At 36.2% G+C, this 21,120-nt stretch overlaps 1 protein-coding gene across 1 annotated transcript in view; it reads right to left on the bottom strand.

Moving 5' to 3' along the window:
• The window catches only part of Gabrg1 (gamma-aminobutyric acid type A receptor subunit gamma 1), a 75,231-nt gene extending 67,025 nt beyond the window's left edge, over window positions 1-8,206 (bottom strand). Inside the window, 1 exon segment of the mRNA NM_080586.2 lies at window positions 8,004-8,206. Within this exon segment, the coding sequence (NP_542153.1) occupies window positions 8,004-8,107 (104 nt within the window). The 5' untranslated portion in view covers window positions 8,108-8,206.
• Between the last annotated feature and the right edge of the window lie 12,914 nt (window positions 8,207-21,120).

Here is a 21,120-nt window from a genome sequence, read left to right as displayed (position 1 = left end):
TAAAAATATTTTTCTTAATATTTTTGATATCCATTTCAAAAGCTTTATTTTTATTGATATGTATGACAGTAAAAAAAAGCAGCAAATATTACTAATAAAACAGGCAACTTGCCAACATTTTGATTTTTTTCTGTTTTATTTTCTGGGCTAACTCTGTCCTTAAAATCAGAGATTCGTTTTGAAATCTGTGTGTATGTGGAGGTGGGGGTTTTTCTTTGGAAAGCAGAACATGATAAGAGACCCTCAATGATGAATTTACAGAAAGTTTCCAGTCATGCAATGCAAATTCCTGGAATCAAAGTTTGGTCCTCTAAAATCATTCTGCCCCAAATGTCAAGTCACCTCTTTAGCCCCGTAAACTGACTTTAGAAAACTAGGAACCTTGGATCCTTTGAAAAGTCTTCAGGGATATGGTCAATGTCCAAAGATTATAAATGTTCCTTGTAACCACTTCCATGAGAGATTTTGTTTGTTTGTTTGTTTGTTTGTTTGTTTGAGAAAGAGAAAGCAAACATAATCTTCAGAACAGTACTTTTTAAGTATCCACTACATATAAATTATATTAAAGGGAACATCAGAGTTTCTATTTCAATTTATATCTATAAAGCCTGACAACACATAAACTGGATTTATATATGACACAATCCTTCAAGACATTTATATTTTCTAAATCTTTGATGCCTTTATGTATCAAGTGTATGCTTTAAATCTGCAAGAGTTTTTTAAAGTAAAGGCATCATGTTGATTCTTATTCAATTACAGGATATTTTAAAATATTTTAAAGGGAAAGAATTCAGACTTAGTAATTCAAATAAGAGAAACATGCCAGCCAGTATCTTGTCCTGAGATTTAAAATAGAGTATAGTGTTCATTAATATAAGATCCTTGTGAAATATTTCTTTCAGAAAGCAAGGGATACGAATGAGTGTAAGAGAACTAGGCAATCATTTTTTCTCATATATGCTAATTGTGACAATGTGGGCAATTAAAATGAAATTGCTTCTAAGTAAATCCTGGAAATATGCATTTGTTCATAAATCACTTGCACAAATAACAAAATACCTTATAGATTGAAGTTGTCCATTGAGATCAAATTTAATGCATTAAAAATGACTTCTTTAGGAAAAATGTATGCCTTACTGAAAACAATGAATTACACATATTAGATGAATGTTCTGAAAATTGCATACATCTCTAATGACAGAGAAGCAAATTCATCCCTGCATTTAAGAAATTCTCCTATTGTACAACTTCAAGTGATCATCTCAGAAGTACACACAATGATTATTTAATGGCCATAACCCTTAACCCTAACACTTCTAAATCTATTTCAGAAACTGGACCACACCAAGAGTAAAATGTTAATATTAAACCCAACATGCATTAGCATTGATTTTCTAATCTATCCCTGCAGCTGCAAGTTATCATATAGAATTTCTAAGTGTGTTTCCATGTCCCGGTGGCATAGTAGTCTCTTAACATTGCTACTCAGCAGTCAAAATGTAAAGAGATACGTCAATTTACAGACTACATTGTTTCTGGAAGAAAATGCTATGTACAATTCAGAACTTTACTGTTATAGAAAATTAGAGCCTTTACCAAACTGCTGTTTCTACTGTAATGTTACATGAGATTATCAGAGCAATGACGTTTCCAAAAACTATCAAACTTCCTAATAGCACCACACACACACACATACACACACACACACACACACACACACACACGCACGCACGCACACACACACACACACACACACACACACACACACACGACTGTTACATATTTCTTGAGCTCTCATTCTACAGCTCTGGATCAACTTCAGTCTAACATAATCCAGAGCATATGGTCTTTGCTCGGATTTTCATTGAGACCAGAGTATTAACCATTAGTACTGCACCTCACTTAGCACATGTGGACAGCTTACATTGGTTTTATTGTATTTATTTGTTTCTATTAACATACTGTCAACACAATAAGCAACAGAACTCAAGCTCAATTGTAATAATACCTCATATATCTGTCCCGTGTCATATCTATGTTCTTCTTATAACTTACAAATACAAGGGGCCAAAGGTTTTTCTTGATCACCACTTTAGCATCAGGTTCCAGGACACTGGTTAATACATGGTGAGCACTGAGTAAATAGTTATTAGATGAATAATGGGCAAGAAATATTCATTGAATGGATTAATAGCTAAGGCTATTTGTTAGAGCATTAGAATTCAATTGGCCAAACTATTTTAGTATGGAGAAAATTAGATACTGCTTAAAAATAGATAAAACCATAAATCTCATCAGCCTCCCACCGAGTACAAGAACACTCTCACAAGCTTCTGCTTGAATGGGTCTGGTGATAAGGCATCTATTATCTCTTTGTAGAGAAGCTGTGGCTTCCTGTGACTTTCATTACTTTCTTCTGGTATGTGGTACACCTGTACATAATAAATCTCACTGTGATTTTCTATAGACCCCTGAAACAATAAGTAGCTGTTTAGATACAAATTTTATCTAAACTGAAAGTTCTTGCTTTATTTCTTTTCGACCCTGTCAGTTTTAATTATCAAGTACTCCAGTTTGCCTAATGCTTCCCCTAAAATAATGAATCTAGCATAGTTCAGTGACCTATGAGATAGGTATACACTAGACTTTCTACTCACTGTGTTTGCATCAATGAACCCACAATTACATTTCCATGGCTTTCTCTTCCTCTCTTTTCTTCTGTCTCTTTTTCTCCTCTTCACATTATGTAATATTTCCCTTGTTTCTTTGCTCTTCAGTCTCCATCCATTGAGAAACACACTCATGGTTTTGACTTACAGTACATTTGTGATATGGAATATTTGGTATTAAGAATACAGGTTCTGGCCTGAGAACATATGGATTTCTATGATTTAGCTCTTAAGAGCAAGATAACCCTTAATATATTCTAAAAATATCTATTCCTTTGTATTTCCATTTGTAAAATGAGGGAAAGAGCAGTAACCAGAGTTTAGTCGCCTTTCATGTCATATATATATATTTGATATATAATGAATAGTGATAGATGAATGAATAATAGATTCATTATTCAGAGTTTAGTCGCATTTCATGTCATATATATACATATATATATATGTGTATTAGTGATATCTACAAATGTCATAATCCTATACATATTCCAATTGGATCCATTTAGTGTTGTTCTTAATGTTCAATGGCTGAGCAATGGGAATAGATAAACTAACAGGCAGCTCATTCCTGGAAAAAAGTGATTTGTGTTCTCTGACTTTAAAATTATATATATATATATATATATATATATATATATATATATATATATATATATACAGTTGTTCATTATGGGGTCATAATACACACCCTAGAATCCAAATATTATCTAATAAACCCAGTATCAGGGATGAGAAACTGACTGTTGAGCTGCTGATCAGATGAGTCCAATAAACTATCAAAACAATACATTCTATTACCATTGCCTTTGGCTGCCTCTCAGAATTCAAAGGGAAAACTCTATTGCTGAAAATACCAATAAACTTCAGAAAAAGCACTTGAAGCAGCCAAGCCAGAAGTGATCTAACAACGTCCTCTTTCAGGGTTGCCTCCCCCATCATCAGAAAATGCTGAGTTACATGCCAAAGGAGACAATCAATTTGTAGGTCTACCCATCACAAAAGCCAATGAATCATATTTACCAACTAATGTGATGCCATCACTGTACAATAATAAATATTTATTTGAAGGATAACAAACAGCTTTGTAATTATACTTAAGGATTGCTCAGCAGGAAACTAACGGGTTATTCTACAAACTAACTACTCATGACTAGAGATATCATATACCTCTTACTACCTTTTCCCTAAACCAATGTAATTGAAAACTGCATTCTCAATACTTATAACCACAGATAAGATTTTTCTCTAACTTCTCTTCAGAGAAGCTTCTTGTTTCAACAAATAGGACTTCAGAGATCCACAATTGGTCAAAATGCAGAATCCATCTACTATCCACACTTGACTGAGACATTTTCAATAAACCCTCTACTGACAGCTAAGGGAAAACTGAAGGAAAGAAGATAGAAAAGTTCTAAGGGCCGAGGGATCAGACCACTGTCAGCTGGACAAGTGGTTTTAAACTGTCTTAGTATTGTGACCCTTTAATACAATTCCTCATGGTGTGATGATTCCCCAACCATACAATCTATCTTGTTGCCACTTTATAACTGTAATTTTCCTACTGTTACACATAATGTTATACATAATGTAAGTATTTGATATATAGGATATCTGATAGGTAAACTCAAAGGATTTTTGACCCACAGGTTGATTACCACTATTATAGACAGCGTTTCTTAGATAGGACATGAAAGTTACACACCTGAAATCTCTTCAATATAGTTGATTAAACAAAACTTAAATAACAAAATGCCACTTGACATCCCAACGTGGGAGGAGAACATTTCACAAGATCTCACCCTTAGATGAAGAACTATAGAAAAACTTTCTTTGGACTTTTGATATTCTGTTCCCTTATTTGGTCCATATATTTTTCTTTAATAGAACTTAGCAGAGAGATAATCTTCATTTGTATAAAGCATGTGTTTACCTCATTTGCTGGATTAAGCCTACCTCTATTCACTGTCTTTGTAATTATTAGTACTCAGTAAACATGTTGTAATAAATAAATGATGATCTCATTAAAATCTAAATGACATTTAATATTTAATTCTACACTATTAAAAACCCACTATAAAAGTTAAATAATATTAGAATTATGATGAATCTACAAAATATCTGATACTATGTCCTTCTCAAACTATTATGTGCAGGAACTTTCCCAAATATTTTTAATAGCTTAGAATTAACTTTGGAAAATGAGTTTTCTGTGCCCCAAAAGTTGCCTGAAATCACTCAGGAAGAAATGAGAGCTGAAAGTAAAACTGAAATTTGATGATGCATACCAGGGTTCCCTCATTTAAGTTGTTCCCAACATTCCCTCCCTTTTAGGAAGTCACTTGCTACATGTGATCTTTGTTTTCCCAGGACTACACAGCCCTTACTCAGTTTTCTCTCCTACCTTGACTCACTTCTTTTTCTTGACTCTACTTTCATTCTTGTACTCTGAAACAAATATAATGTCATGCATCTAAATACAAAACATATATGAACTCTGAATGCAGTATGATGCATTTCCTTTATTGCTTGGCCCAAAGTGTTTCAATAAAAAGAATGGAGGGCAGCTGGACTGAAACTTTGTGTTTAGATAATCTAAAAGGTACTCTATTCAGAACTTTCATCAATTATAATCTCATTTCAAAATCAATTTGTCTCTAGAGTTCTTTTAATATTTGTAATCACGGGACAATTACATGGCTATCATGGGCATTGTACTAGAAAAATAAACCTAAATGCTAGAAAAATATAAAAAATCTTCTATTAACTACCATACTCATAATAAATTTATTCTTGAAATGACCTAAAATAATATATTTTTAAAGTAGATGCATTTGAATATTTGAACGTGAAAAACTGAATGCTGCAGTGGATTTTTTAACCCATTGGAAATGTTTAAATATATCATATTTCTGCAGGTTTCCAAAAATGTAACTTCTCAGACAAAGGTTACAATGGCTTTTTTTGTTTTTTTATGGAACAGCTAAAATCTTAAGAGATCTTTTCAACTCCATGTAAACTTGATTAACTTATGTATAGTTTTTAACATTACAAAAGTGAAATCAGGCTGGTGAAGCATAAGCCAAGTTTTCAAGATGCTACAGACTCTCCTGGAGAATGAAGCCCAGGCTCTGTGACCAGAGTTTTTAGATCCAACAAGAGGATCAGTTTTCATAACTCAGCAATATGGAAAGTCAATATACTGTCTCCCTTTGCTCTTTATGGAAACTAATATGGAAATAAGACCTCCCCATTGATTTCATATAAAAAGTAACATAACCCAAGTTATTAAATATCTAAATAAATGACGTTGCACAAGTATTTTAGAAACTATTATGACATTGAAATTCTTACAGACAGAACCTTTGATGTGTTGAGAAGAGAAACCTTAAATGAATAGGGGAAAGAAAAATAATATTTATTATCATACATAGTTTATAAGTATTGATGACAATTTTCTACAAATATGCCTTGAAAGAGTTTAAAATTAATCACATGGTTGGCTGCTTTATAAAATAAAGCCATAAGTGCTCATAATTGAGGACCATAAGAATAGTAGCAGTGTTTAGACGTTTCAATATGCATTTGTTCATCTTACAAAAGTAATCCAGTTTATCTATATAATAATGATGAATTATTTATAAATTTGAACCTTGAAACATATTCATTCTTTCACACATACAGTAAAAAAAAGGAGATGGTAGCCACATTAGAAACTTCCTCTTCATTACCACTCAGACCCACAAAAAGACCCTTAAATCACTGCATATGTCCTTTTAAATCTCAGATGTATTGACTGTGGATATTTGAAGCAGTCAGACATGGTCTATTGCTATCCTACATTTTGTAGATGAAACTACTGTATCCACTGAGTTTAAAAAGCTGTGGCAGGTAAAAGCCTCCATCCAGTGAGTTCCTTGCCCACTGCACCACAGAGCTCTTTACCCCAAGTAGCTTGATGAGAGTTTGAGAGCCAGCTACAATGAATATAATCTGAATCGACTCGGAAAGAAACATCCATTTGGATAGACAATGTGTTCTTTGTGAGACAGTGTCCCGACATGACTGAAATAGAAATGCGAAGTTATAAAGAGAAAAAGAGCATGCAGGTTGTTACTCCAGAAAAACACTGAGCCAATCTGAGCTTTCCTTTGCAGTGGTATAAAAGTAACAATTCTCCTTAAATATCTCCTATTAAACACGACATATTCAAGGACATACACGATTACAACATAGCATATAGAATGAATCATTCATCACATGGTCTCTACATAGAGAACATTTAAAAGTCTAAGGCAAAAGGACAAATAGAACTGTAGCACTCGAATGAAAGCTAAACATACTAAATATCAAATTTCCAATCCAGGGAGGCCAATATTGCTTATGCTGTCATCCAGTGTTCACATCCCAAGGATATACAGGTGTTCTATTGACTGGTAATGACAACAAAAATCCATATAAAAAATTGTAAGAGTGCTTTACTGGAATTCTAAGCAAGAATAAAGCCTAGAAGACCATAACTTGAATGCAAATTTATTTAAAGCCAGTGAAACAATGCATGAATGGTATATACAAACTTTTAAAGTATCTGTGCCTTTACTGAACGTGACAACATCTTCTCCACTGTCTCCTCCACAGTCCAAGTGTGATTGTCTATCAGGCACAAGATGGCTTCAAAGTTTTCAAAAGGCTTAACAGTCTATTCTTGCTCCTGTCACCCTGAAGGTTTATGTACGGTAGTACCACACAAAAATATAGCAGGACATTCGTAGTGTCCTGAGAGAGTTTCAAAGTTGTTTCTAATAAAATATCGAGTCCTTTCTGATATTTTGTGAATATATATCTTTACAGCTGTAAGATGTATTGTCAAACCTAGCTTAGGGAAGAACAACTCAATCAAGAATGTTACCCAAAATATGAGTAAAAAAAAATCATAATATTTGCTTATATACATACAGCATAAACATCATGCTATGTAACACAAAGTTTCTGAAGAAAAAAACTTTGTGTTTAAAATGCAGAATCATCCACAAAGTTCATCAAGAGCATTTAATCTCAAATATATTGACAAAGTCATTTCTACTCCTAATCTCCTTTGTGGAAATGGAGCCTACATTAGTTTATAATCCCTTAGAACTCAAAAACAAACGAACTAACATCCTTGCTTCAGAAATAGGCCAAGTTCATGCTGTCTCCAAGTAAGCAGGATCAAAAACACACAATGATGACAAACATTGCACGTGTTCCGGGAAAATGCAAATTACTTGGAATGATCTTTTTTTTTAAGGAAAAAGAAAATTAAGGAGACAATTTCAAGTCCCTCAGTTTACTCACCAGTTTCCCAGATGCAGGGTTAGTAACAAGAATATCAACCTCACTCCTCTAGTTTGACTCCACAGGAGGGAAGGAGAGAAAAGGAAGACTTTCCCAGAACCCATCAGGTCGCTTTTAAGATCCTTTCTCCACTAGCTCAGTCCCCAAGCGGAGTTTGCCTCACACCTCAGCAGCAGCACAGTGAGTACAAGGAATGTGCATAGGCAGTACACCTCCGAAGCAGGTAGGATGCGACTCCCAGCAGAACTGAGCTGAGAAGCCAATCAGACAGGATGGATGCGGCATAAATTATCTCAAAAGGAGTTGGACCAATCAGCGTTCCAGAAAGGCGGGGTTTTCCAAACTAGAAATCAAGCCCAGTGGGGAAAAGGGCTTGGTTTTTTGTAAAAGAAAAATAAACCTCTTCTCCGTCCCAGCCCCTGAGAAATATTTGTGTGGCCTTGAGAGTCAGGCTCCCAAGGGAACCAGGGCTTCTCTCGCTGCCCGGCGAGTCCATATCGGAGCCACTACCTCTACCCTCTCATTGGCTAGCAATCGCTTATTTACTTTTTTATTTTATTTTATTTTTCTTAATTTGTCTTCACAGAGAGCCGTAATTTGTCTTCACAGAGAGCCCCTGGAAGTGTCCCTCTGTGGACAAAGCCTTACTCTGCGCTGGCGAGAATCCTGTTATTATTATTTTTTTTGATTAATTATTGTTACAAATTTTGATTCCGGACAGTGTCTTGTTTCTCTTTGCAGACATAGAACCTGACACAATGCCCTACACAAATGAGCTCTCTGGAGCTGAGGAATGTAAAACTCAGTAAATGAATGAGCAGGCTGGACTCATTCCCGTTAAGCACGTTTCCGTCCCCACCCCCCCTACTGCCTGCGTTCTAGTGTGCCGGTTTGCAATGTACATCTCTCATCAGTCGCTGGAAAAATGACAGTAATGAAGAATATCAGGCAAGTCCTCTCTTATTTTACAAACACAAAACCCATGAAAATTGATTGCGCTAGCTCCTTCAGTAAAAGGCGATGTAACATTTGACAAGGATGATCCTGTTGTGTTACCCCTGCCCAAGCGCATTTCATTTGCATTTGTGGAGCTCCTGTGTTTGGTTCCTAACTTCAGAGGCTCTGCTTTGAGTTCTCAACCGAGAGCCCAAGGGTTGCCATGGCAACCAGAAAGCCTCTGGCAGCTGGAACAACTGTACTGCAAAGACCCGTGGCTGTGGAGAAGCAGGCTCAGTGCCCAGCCATCTTCTGCCTTTACGCCTTGCTAAATCCGTGCTTCCCAGGGATGTCGCCCAAGGATGGGGTCCTAGGCTGCATCATTAATCACTCCACACCACCTGGAATTGCCCAAATTCAGAAATGAAGTGAAATGTACCATGTACTCACGTGAGAAGCAAACAGTTCAAAGCAAAAGTAACAGTGCTTGTGCTTGCCAGGCGGTAAGGGAACTGTTGCTATCATAGCCACTGAAATCCATTAAAGAAACACGATGAGCATGGCAGACTAGAGACTGATTGGCTTTCTCTCTTTGTCTCTTTCCCTTCCTTCCTTTCTTTCATGTTGCTCAGAATATCATATATTGCTGTATTTTTCCTTCTTTTTGATTCGCCGTCATCAGAAAATGTGTATTGACCTTCCTTGTTCCTTTTCTCTTACTCCACACTATTTAGCATTTTTCTCTTCCATAAAGTATGTTAATTAAAGCAGCCCACATCTAATAATTCACATACCAAATAAAGTACGTTATAATAGATTCTAAAGTGCCTGCATTTAGGTGGGCCATGATGTCAATATAAATCTAAGTTTTTTTTTTTCTGTCAATTAACAGTGTTTGTGAAGGATTACTTAACTGCTTCACAGGATGCTCACACACATTCAAGAATCTGATTAGCCAGTACAGCAGGAATTAATTCACTTCTAGTACAGAATTGATAGCAAATAGCTTTCTGGTTACTCCTTGCATTTGGCTAATATTAAATGGGTTTTCTCCACATTTTATGAAATTATGATACCATCTAATGCTCTACAACAGTAACCTTATCCTGTCCTATCAATAACTTTCAAAATGTATTTCTCTTCTTCTCATATCTGACTGGAAGGCTCTAGCAGCAGATATAAGAAATGAATGGAAAGGAAAAGTGAAGGGTGTCTCCTTGGATAGTAACAAGTGACTTACATTCACAAAACAGAGAGAGTTACAATGATGGGACTTTTCTGTGTTGTCCAAAATATGATGTGTCCAATATGTGCCGAGGTATTCTTCTCAAAACTCTTACTATCTATAACTACAATGGCTAATTTCAGTTCACTCTAAAATAGACAAAATAGATGTAAGTGCCTTGCAACCTGAAAAAGAAAAAAGGCATAAGTTTGGATGTTGGCTACCATTTGGCAACTCTGTTTCTCCTTCTGGACAAGTTAAGATAGCCATACAAATATGGTAACTATGGCTCTGAAAAAAATCCAAAAGAAAGTACTGTACCCCTCAATAAAACTCCTGGATCTCAGGAGCACATACATAGGAAGAACAGGTCATATGTCCTAGTGATTCAAGTCTAGAAGGTGCAAAATGACTATGAATGCAGGACTAGAGAGAGAGCACTGTGGGGCTTCTTTTCACTTTGGGACAGTTTGCTCACAAGAGCCTCTCAGGAAACAGCTATATAAAGATCCTATCAGCAAGTACTTCATAGCATACTCAAGGGTGTCTGAGTTTGGTGTCTGTATGTAGGATGGATCCCCAGGTGGGGCATTCTCTGGATGGCCTTTCCTTCAGTATCTGCTCCATACTTTGTCACCATATTTCCTTTAGACTGGAGCAATTCTGGGTTAAAAATTTAGAGATAAGTGGACCACCCACTTATATACACTCAAGTTTTGTAATGAACAAAAAAAAGAACATAAACATGAGCCCAGGCTACTATATCATTCAGCAAAGCTCTCAATAACCATAGATGGAGAAACAAAGATATTCCGTGACAAAACCAAATTTACACAATATCTCTCCATAAAACCAGCCCTTCAAGGAATAATAGATGAAAAACTACAACACAAGGAGTGAAGCTACAGACAAGAAATAAGCAAGAAAGTAATCTCCTTTCAACAACCCCAAAAAAAGATACCCACATAATTCCAGCTCTAAAAACAAAAATAACAGGAAACAACAATCACTATTCTTTAATATCACTTAATATCAATGGACTCAATTCCCCAATAAAAAGACATAGACTAAGACACTAGTTATAGAAACAGAAGCCAGCATTTTTGTACATACAGGAAACACACCTCAGTGACAAAGACAAACACTACCTGAGAGTAAAAGGCTATGCAATTTTTTTTCCAAGCAAATTGTCTCAAGAAACAAGCTCGACTAGCCATTGTAATATTGAATAAAATCAACTTTTAACCAAAAGTTATCAAAAATGAGAAGGAAAGACACTTCACACTCATCAAAAGAAAGAGCCAACAATATGAACTCTCAATTCTGAACATCTATGCACCAAACACAAGGGCACCTACATTCATAAAAGAAACCTTATTAAAGGTCCAAGCACACATTGCAACACATGCAATAATGGTGGGAGACTTCAGCACACCACTTTCATCAATGGACAGATCATGGAAACAGAAACTAGACAGAGACACAGTAAGTCCAATAGAAATTATGAACCAAATTGAGCTAACAGATATCTAAAGAATATTTCATCCTAAAATAAAAGAATATACTTCTCTCTCAGTAATTCATGGTACCTTCTCCAAAACTGACCATTTCATCGGTCACAAAACAGGTCTCAACAGATACAGGAAGATTGAAATAATCCCATGCATCTTATCAGATTACCACAAAGGCTGGTCTTCAATGACAATAAAAACAACAGAAAGCCCACATACACATGGAATCAGAACAATGCTCTACTCAATGATATCTTGGTCAAGGAAGAAATACAAAAAGAAATTAGAGACTTTTGAGAATTTAAAGAAAACGAAGGCACAACATAACCAAACTTATGGTACAGAATGAAGCAGCGCTAAAAAGAAAACACGTAGCTTTGAGTGCCTCCAAAAAGAAAATGGAAAGTGTATACACTAGGAGCTTGATAGCACAACTAAAAGCTCAAGAACAAAACAAAGCAAATACACCGAAGAGGAGTAGATGGCAGGAAAAAAATCAAACTCAGGACTGAAATCAAGAAAGAACTAAAAAGAACTATACAAAGAATCGACAACCAGGAGCTGGTTCTTTGAGAAAAATCACAAAGATAGAAGAACACTTAGCCAGACTAGCCAAGGGCACAGAGACAGTCTCCAAACTAACAAAATCAAAAATGAAAAGGAAGAAATACAAAAGAAACTGAGGAAATTCAAAAACTCATCAAATCCTACTATTATAGACTATACTAAAGAAAACTGGAAAATCTGGATGAAGTGGACAATTTTCTAGACAGATAGCAGATACCATAGTTAAATCAGGATCAGATAAACCATTTAAATAGACCCATAACCCCTAAAGAAAGAGAAGCAGTCCTTAAAAGTCTTCCAAGCAAAACAAGCCCAGGACCAGATTGGTTTAGTGCAGAATTCTATCAGACCTTAAAAGAAGACCTATACCAATACTCTTCAAACTATTCAACAAAATAGAAAGAGAAGAAACACTACCAAAATAGTTCTTTTAAGACACAATTATGCTTATACCTGAACCACACAAAGACCCAACAAAGAAAGTGAACCTCAGAACATTTTCCCGTATAAATATCAATGCAAACATACTGAATAGAATCCTTGCAAATCAAGTCCAAGAACACATCAAAATGGTCATTCACAATGACCAAGAAGGATTTATCACAGTGATGCAAGGATGTTACAATATATGGAAATCTATCAATGTAATCTATTAGATATACTAACTCAAAGGGGAAAAAACCCACATGATCATCTCATTAAATGCTGAGAAAGCATTTGACAAAATTCAACACCCACTCATGTTAAAAGTTTTGGAAAGATCAGGAATTCAAGGCCCATACCTAAACCTATTAAAAGCATTATTCAGCACACCAGTAGTTAACATCAAACTAAATGGAGAGAAACTTGAATCAATCCCACTAAAATCAGGGACTCAGCAAGTCTGTCCTCTCTATCCCTACCAATTCAATGTAGTAATAGTAGTCCTAGCCAGAGAAATTAGACAACAAAAGGTCAAAGGGATAAAAATGGGAAAGGAAAGGGGCAAAATATCACTTTTTGCAGATGATATGATAATATACTTAAGTGCTCCCAAAATACCACCAGAGAATTCCTACGCATGATAAATAACTTCAGCAAAGTTGTTGATAAGATTAATTCAAACAAATAAGTAGCTTTCCTCTACTCAAAGGATAAGCATGCAAGAAAGAAATTAGGGAAAAGAAACCCTTCACAATAATCACAAATAATATAAAATGCCTCATTGTGACTCTAACCAAGCAAGTGAAAGATCTATATGACAAGAATTTCAAGTATCTGAAGAAAGAAATTGAAGATCTCAGAAGATGTAAAGATCTCCCGTGCTCATGGATTAATATAGTAAAAATGTCCATCTTGCCAGAAATATTCTATGGATTCAATGCATTCCCTATCAAAATTCCAACTCAGTTCTTCATAGAATTAGAAAGAGCAATTTGAAAATTCATTTGGAATAATAAAAAACCAATGATAACAAAAACTATCCTCAACAATAAAAGAACGTCTGAGAAAATCACGATCCCTAACCTCAAGCTGTATTATAGAGCAATAGTGATAAAAATTGAATGGTATTGGAACAGAGACAGGCAAGATCAATGGAATAGAATTGAAGACCCAGAAATGAACCCACACACCTACTGTATCTTGATCTTTGACAAAGGTGCTTAAAACATCCCGTGGTAAAAAGCATTTCAACAAATGAAGCTGGTTCAACTGGCAGTCACCATGTAGAAGAATGAAAATAGATCCATTTTTATCTCCTTGTACAAAGCTCTTGTCCAAGTCGATCAAGGACATCCACATAAAACCAGATACACTCAAACTAATAAAAGAAAAAGTGGGGAAGAGTCTTGAACACATGGGTAAAATTTTCTGAACAGAACATCAATGGCTTATGCTCTAATACCAGCAATTGACAAATGGGAACTCATAAAATCGCAAAGCTTCGGTAAGGCAAAGTAATAATAGCCAGATGCTGTAAAGAAACCAAATTCCTTCAATAGAGGAATGGATAAAGAGTAAATGTACAATACAATGGAATACTACTCAGCTATTAAAAACAATGACTTCATGAAATTCTTAGGCAAATGGATGGAACTAGAAAATATCATTCTGTGTGTGGTAACCCAGCCACCAAAGAACACACATGGTATGCACTCAATGATAAATGGATATTAGCCCAAAAGCTCGGGATACAGAAGATTTAACTCACAGACATTATGAAGATGAAAAAAACGGAAGAGCAAAACGTGGTTGTTTCAGTCCTTCTTAGAAGGGGTAACAAATTCTCATAGGAGGTAGAGGGTGGGAGGGACTTGGGAGTAACCGAGGAGGGGAAGGGGTGAAAGGAAAAGTAAAGAAAGGAGATATGGAGTTAGTCCTGTTGGCCAACAACTATATAGCATGGGGCATAACATGAAGTATGGCTGACATAACCAATAAAACTCCATTGTTTAATACTGATTTATCTCTCCCAAGAACTATAAGTTGCAAATTGTTCCTTGTTTAGGAACATACATCACCTCAAGCTTTACAACCTTTTGTCTTCTCTTCTATATAGATCCCTGACTTTTGAGGGGAAGGGTTTGTTAACAATAACCCATTTAGACCCATTTAGGCCTTAGTACTGAAAAGATACTGACTTTCTGAATGTTGTCAACTGGGTGTCCATGTGTTAATTACCATCTGCTACACAAAAGAAGCTTCAAACCTAAAGAGGGTTGAATGATCTTCTGATTTTATTTTTCTGGAGGTTCATAGCATAAAATATCTTCTAATGATATATTAGAAAGCAAATGTTTTCTTTATTCTCTACATATGATATATATTTATACCTACCATATACCTATTAATATGTATTAACATATTAATTAATTAATGTATTAATTAATGTGCATTAATATATATTATATACATATTTAGGCATAGTGACTATCAACTCATAATCATATGATTTTTTATTTTAAAAGGTTTGAGTGTTGTTTCTGGTTTTGGAATTACTTTAGAATAAAACTTTTGATATACCTACAGGTAAAATAACATAGGTTAAACACTGGACCTAATGGATTAAGAATTATAAATAATAGCCACGTAAAATTTTATACATCAGAATTTGAGAGCCATAGCCATTACATCATCTTTCAAAATGACTAGTGATGACTAGTGTAAAAGTAACTTTTTATTCACCTGATATAATTATCCTCTCAGAGGCTTTCTGCTGAATAACCTCATCCTTTTTAGTCCTTTCAGAACTCTGGACAGCTCACTCAGCTCAGTTGTTCTAGCTAAAATCTCCTCTCCAAACTGACTGATTCAAATTGCCTTCTCTCAGATTCTGACTGAATTTTCTCCGTGTCCTCAAAGCCTGGGAATCTGTTCCAGTCTTATGACTACTTCTCATTCTGTGACTGGTTCTGTTTTCACCTGCAACTTGTAAAACAGTTTCAGTAAAATCAATCTCTCTCTCTCTCTCTCTCTCTCTCTCCATACATACATACATACATACATACATACATACATACACACACACACACACACACACACACACACACACACACACATATATATATATATATATATATATATACATATACATATATATCCCTCTTTCTCTATCTTTCTGTTTCTCCCTGCCTCCCTCTGCCCCCCTTCCCGCCCTGTTCTCTTTCCTTTTATAATTAATTTTTAACACATTACATCCCAATTTCATCCCCCCATGCATGCTCTCCTACAAACCCACTCTGGCAAACCCCTTCTCATATTAACCCCCTCCCTTCTCCTCAGAGAAGAAGAAGCCACCAGTGGGTACCACCACAACTTGGAACATGCAATCCCAGCAGGACTAAGCACCTCCTCTGCCCATCCAGGCAGTCCAAACAGGAGAAGGGTTTCCAATGGCAGGGAACAGAGTCAGAGGCAGCCTCTGTTCTAATTGTTAGGGGACTCACATGAACAGCAAGGTGCATATCAACTACAAATGTGATTGGGGCTATGTCCTGCTCCTGTATGCTCTTTGGCTGGTGGATCAGTCTCTGTGAGCTACCATAAGCCCCGGTTAGTTGACTTTGTAAGTATTCTTGTTATATCCTTGAACACTTAGGCTTGCTCAGTTCTATCCCACACTTTTCCAGACAACTCCCTAAGCTCCACCTGAAATTAGGTGTGTGTTTTTGCATCTGCTTCCATCAACTGCTGAATGAAAACTTCCAGGAGACAGTTATACTAGTTTCCTATCTGTAAGTATAGCAGAGTATCGTTAATAGTGTCATTTTTTTCTTCCATGGAATTTATCTCAAGTTGGGCCAGTCATTGGTTGGCTATTCCTTCAGTCTTTGCTCCATCTTTATCTCTGTTCATCTTTCTGGCAGGAACTAGTTTGTATGGAAAGTTTTGTGGGTGAGTTGATGCCTCCTTCCACTGGAAGACCTGCCTGGCTACAGAAGGTGTCCACTTCTGTTTTTATATTCCCTGCAGCTCAAAAATCTTAGCTACACTCATCCCCATAAGCTCCCCATAAATTCCCCCATCCCTAATCTCCACCTGGTTCAAGAGATACCTCTCACTGATCTCCATTCTCAGTCCCAGTCCTTTCCTACCCCCTTCCCTCACACCTGATTGTCCTTGCCATAGTCTTCCTTACCCCCTCTCCCACCCAGTTAACTCTCTCCATTCACATCCCCTTCTGAGTGAGAATCACACATCCTCCCTTGGACCTGCCTAATTATCCAGTTTCTTTGGGTCTGTTGAGTAGCATGTTTATTTTCCACTTTAAGGCTTATGTTCAATTATAAATGAGAACATGCCATAACTGTCTTTCTATATGTACTCTTATTTTTCCTTATTGAGGATGGATACTATCTACTTCTATCTATTTGCCTTCAATTTTCAAGACCTCTTTTTTAAAACTAGCTGAATAGTATTCCTTTGTTTAGATGTACCATATTTTTTTTTCCATTCTTCAGTCAAGGGACATTGGATTGTTTCCAGCTTCTGGTTACCATGAATAAAGCTGCTGTGAACATAGTTGAGCAAATGTCACTATAGTATAGTGGGGCATTGTTTGAGCTAATACCAATATTCCTCAAACTCTTTTACTAAATAGAAACTGAAGGAACATTGGTAAAATCACTCTGCGAGGCTACAGCCACACTGATACTGAAATTCTTTAAATATTCAACAAAGAAATAACCTAAGACCAATTTCCCTTGTAAATATTGATTCGAAAATACCCAATAAAATGCTTTCAAACTGAATCCAAGAACACATCAAAAGCATTATCCTGTATGACCAAATAGGATTCACACCATGGATGCAGGGAAGGTTCAATATATGAAAATTCATCACTGTGATCCACTTGTACAATAAGAATATCAAGCATCAGAAGAAAATTTTGAGGAAGATACCCAAGATGGAAAGATCTCCCATGCTCATGAATTGGTCAAATTAGCACAGTAAAAATGGCCAAGTTACTAAAGGCAATCTACAGATTCAATGCAATTCCCTTTAAAAATTCAACACAATTAGTTGTAGAACATGAAAGACCAATTCTTAACTTCGTATGAAAAACAAAACAAAACAAACAAACAAACAAAACAAAAATACCTCAAGATAGCTAAAGCATCCTGAACAATAAACAATAAAAGAACTTCTGGAGTTTTCGCCATCTCTGATTTCAAGCTATTCTACAGAATAATAGTAATAAAACTTTCTGATACTGGCATAAAAATGGACGGGTTGACCAATGAAATAGAGTTGAAGACCAAGAAATAAATCTGTACATGTATGGACAGTTGATATTTGGCAAAGAAATCAAAACCAAACAATGGAAAAATAAAAGAATCTTTAACAAATAATGGTGGGTTAACTGTATGTCTGCCTGTAGAAGAATGTAATTATACTCATGTTTATCACAAAGCCCAAAAGTGTACCAACTCTTTTAGCATGAAATTCTGTTTTTGATTTATTTTCTTGAATCTAGTTCTTCAGGAGGTCTCCCTCTATTCAATCTGATCCATATAGTTCTGGAAGGTGTTCAGAGCCTAAACACCTTTTCTGAAAACACAAAGGCAAAACGTTTTTCTCCAAATCAGTATATTCTTTAGTCAGCAACCAGAAAAGTTTGTATCTTGTATTCTCTTCGAGAAATAATATGATCACAAAATTTTAAATCACACCCATTTTGAAAATTAAAACAATTCAAAATAAGTAAAGTAAACTAAACAATATTGTACGAGTCTACTTTAGGCCTTTTAAATCTGTCATGCGAGGAAACCAACCCAATATTCCTGTGGAGTCCACAATAGAAATGATAGGAGCCTTCTGCAGACCAAAATATACCATTTTTCTTTAAATCTCTCTACCTGGAGTGTCAGATGTCCATTCACAAACAACTTTTATAGTATATCTATGTTATGCACTCTGCCTGGTGCTACCGATGTCTATTTTCCCCTGTACTAGTTGTGAAATGTGGGCAGAATTTCCTGCATGACTTGGGCAAAATCTTTATATTCCCCTTCTAACTCTGAAAAAAATTTAATCACACTTCTATTAATACCTGTCAATAAGAAGCAGCCAGCTTGTCAAACCAGGATTTTAACACAAAAATATTCCCATGGAGCCCAGATTAGAAAGAATCTGAGTATCCTGTAGACGAAAATATACCATCTATCTGTTAAGCTCTCTACCAGAACTTCAGATCTCTACCCATTAGCAACTTGTATAATATACATCTGTTATGCATTCTGCTTGGTGCTACAGAATTCAATGTGTTTTTTTTTTTGTTGTTGTTGTTGTTTTGTTTTTTTGTTTTTTTTTTTTACCTTAGGTCCGAAATTTCCCAAGTGATTCATACAAATTCTGTATATAAATCTATTCTAAAAGCAAATAAACCCGTCTTTGAATGAAGCCACACAATTGGGATTTTGACCTAGAGCAGGCTTTTCTTCTCATAGCAGGGTACACTCAACCTCTGTTCCTTTGTTTCAAAGTTGGTGATTGAGTCCATAAGACTCTTCTTGGTGGCATCACCTTTTAAACTTTAAAATAAACTATAAAATAAAATAAAATAAAATAAAATAAAATAAAATAAAATAGTGGTCCAGAATGCACCCGGGTCTGAAGAGACCCAGTTAAACAGCTCCCTGTACCCAAATTCCTTGGAGGGAGAGATAGACCTTCTGAGGGGCAGACACACCTGGGAAGCCAGATGAGACTACTCTCTGCCTACATTTCTGACTCTAGAGGAAAACGCCTAGCACCATCTGGGACCCCTGTGCACAGGGACCCAAGAAAAGGCAGAGCAGACCCTTCTGGTTGTTGCCCTCATGTAGAGCTGAAATGCAGCCCCCGAGAAACGACTTCAGGCCTGAGACCAGAGGTAAGACCAACTTTTCTGTTCCAAGTGACCTGCCTGGTGGACTGAGGACACAAGCCCACAGGAACAAGTAAAGACAAATAGACAGGAAAGACTACACGCCTGAAAGCAGAATACTCTGTTCCCATAACTGGCTGAAAGAAAACAGGAAAACAGGTCTACAGCACTCCTGACACACAGGCCTATAGGACGGTCTAGCCACTGTCAGATAGCAGAACAAGGTAACACCAAGGATAAACCTGATGGCGAGAGGCAAGCACAGGAACCCAAGCAACAGAAACCAAGACTACATGGCATCATTGGAGAACAATTCTCCCACCAAAGAAAACACTGAGTATCCAAACACACCAGAAAAGGAAGAACTAGATTTTTAAATCATATTTGATCATGATGATGGAGGACTTCAAGAAAGGCATACAGAACTCCCTTAGAGAAACATAAACAGGAAAACATAAATAAACAAGTAGAAGCCTACAGTGAGGAATCACAAAAATACCTGAAAGAATTCCAGGAAAACTCAATCAAACAGATAAAGGACTTGAAAATGGAAATAGAAGCAATAAAGAAAGCACAAAGAGAGACAACCCTGGATATAGAAAACCAAAGAAAGAGACAAGGAGCCATATATACAAGCATCACCAACAAAATATAAAAGATATAAGAGAGAATCTCAGGAAAAGAAGACTCCATAGAAATTATTGACACAACTGTTAAAGATAATGTAAAACAGAAAAAGCTACTAGTCCAAAACATACAGGAAATCCAGGACACAATGAGAAGATCAAACCTAAGGATAATAGGTATAGAAGAGAGTGAAGACTCCCAAGTGAAAGGACCAGTAAATATCTTCAACAAAATCATAGAAGAAAACTTCCCCAACCTAAAGAAAGAGATGCCCATAAACATACAAGAAGCCTACAGAACTCTTAATAGATTGGACCAGAAAAGAAACTCCTCCCGTCACATAATAGTCAAAACACCAAATGCACAAAACAAAGAAAGAATATTAAAAGCAGTAAGGGGAAAAGGTCAAGTAACATATAAAGGCAGACCTATCAGAATCAAACCAGACTTTTCGCCAGAAACTATGAAGGACAGAAGATCCTGGACTGATGTCATACAGACCCTAAGAGAACACAAATGCCAGCCCACGTTACTGTGCCCAGCAAAGCTCTCATTTAACATAGATGGAGAAACCAAGATACTCCGTAACGAAAACAATTTACACAATATCTTTCTACAAATCCAGCCCTACAAAAGATAATAAATGATAAAGGGCAACATAAGGAGGCAAGCTATACCCTAGACAAAGCAAGAAACTAATCTTTTTTCAACAAAACAAAGAGAAGACAAGCACAAACATAATCTCACATCCAAATATGAATATAACAGGAAGCAGCAATCACTATTCCTTAATATCTCTCAATATCAATGGGCTCAACTCCCCAATAAAAATACATAGATTAACAAACTGGATATGCAGTGAGGACCCAACATTTTCCTGCCTACAAGAAACACACCTCAGAG

The sequence above is a fragment of the Rattus norvegicus genome, chromosome 14 (genome assembly GCF_021556685.1).
Source record: "Rattus norvegicus strain SHRSP/BbbUtx chromosome 14, alternate assembly SHRSP_T2T, whole genome shotgun sequence".
NCBI classification, from domain to species: domain Eukaryota; kingdom Metazoa; phylum Chordata; class Mammalia; order Rodentia; family Muridae; genus Rattus; species Rattus norvegicus.
Note: the sequence above shows the minus strand (reverse complement) of the source record. Positions and strands in the feature narration are given on the sequence as shown.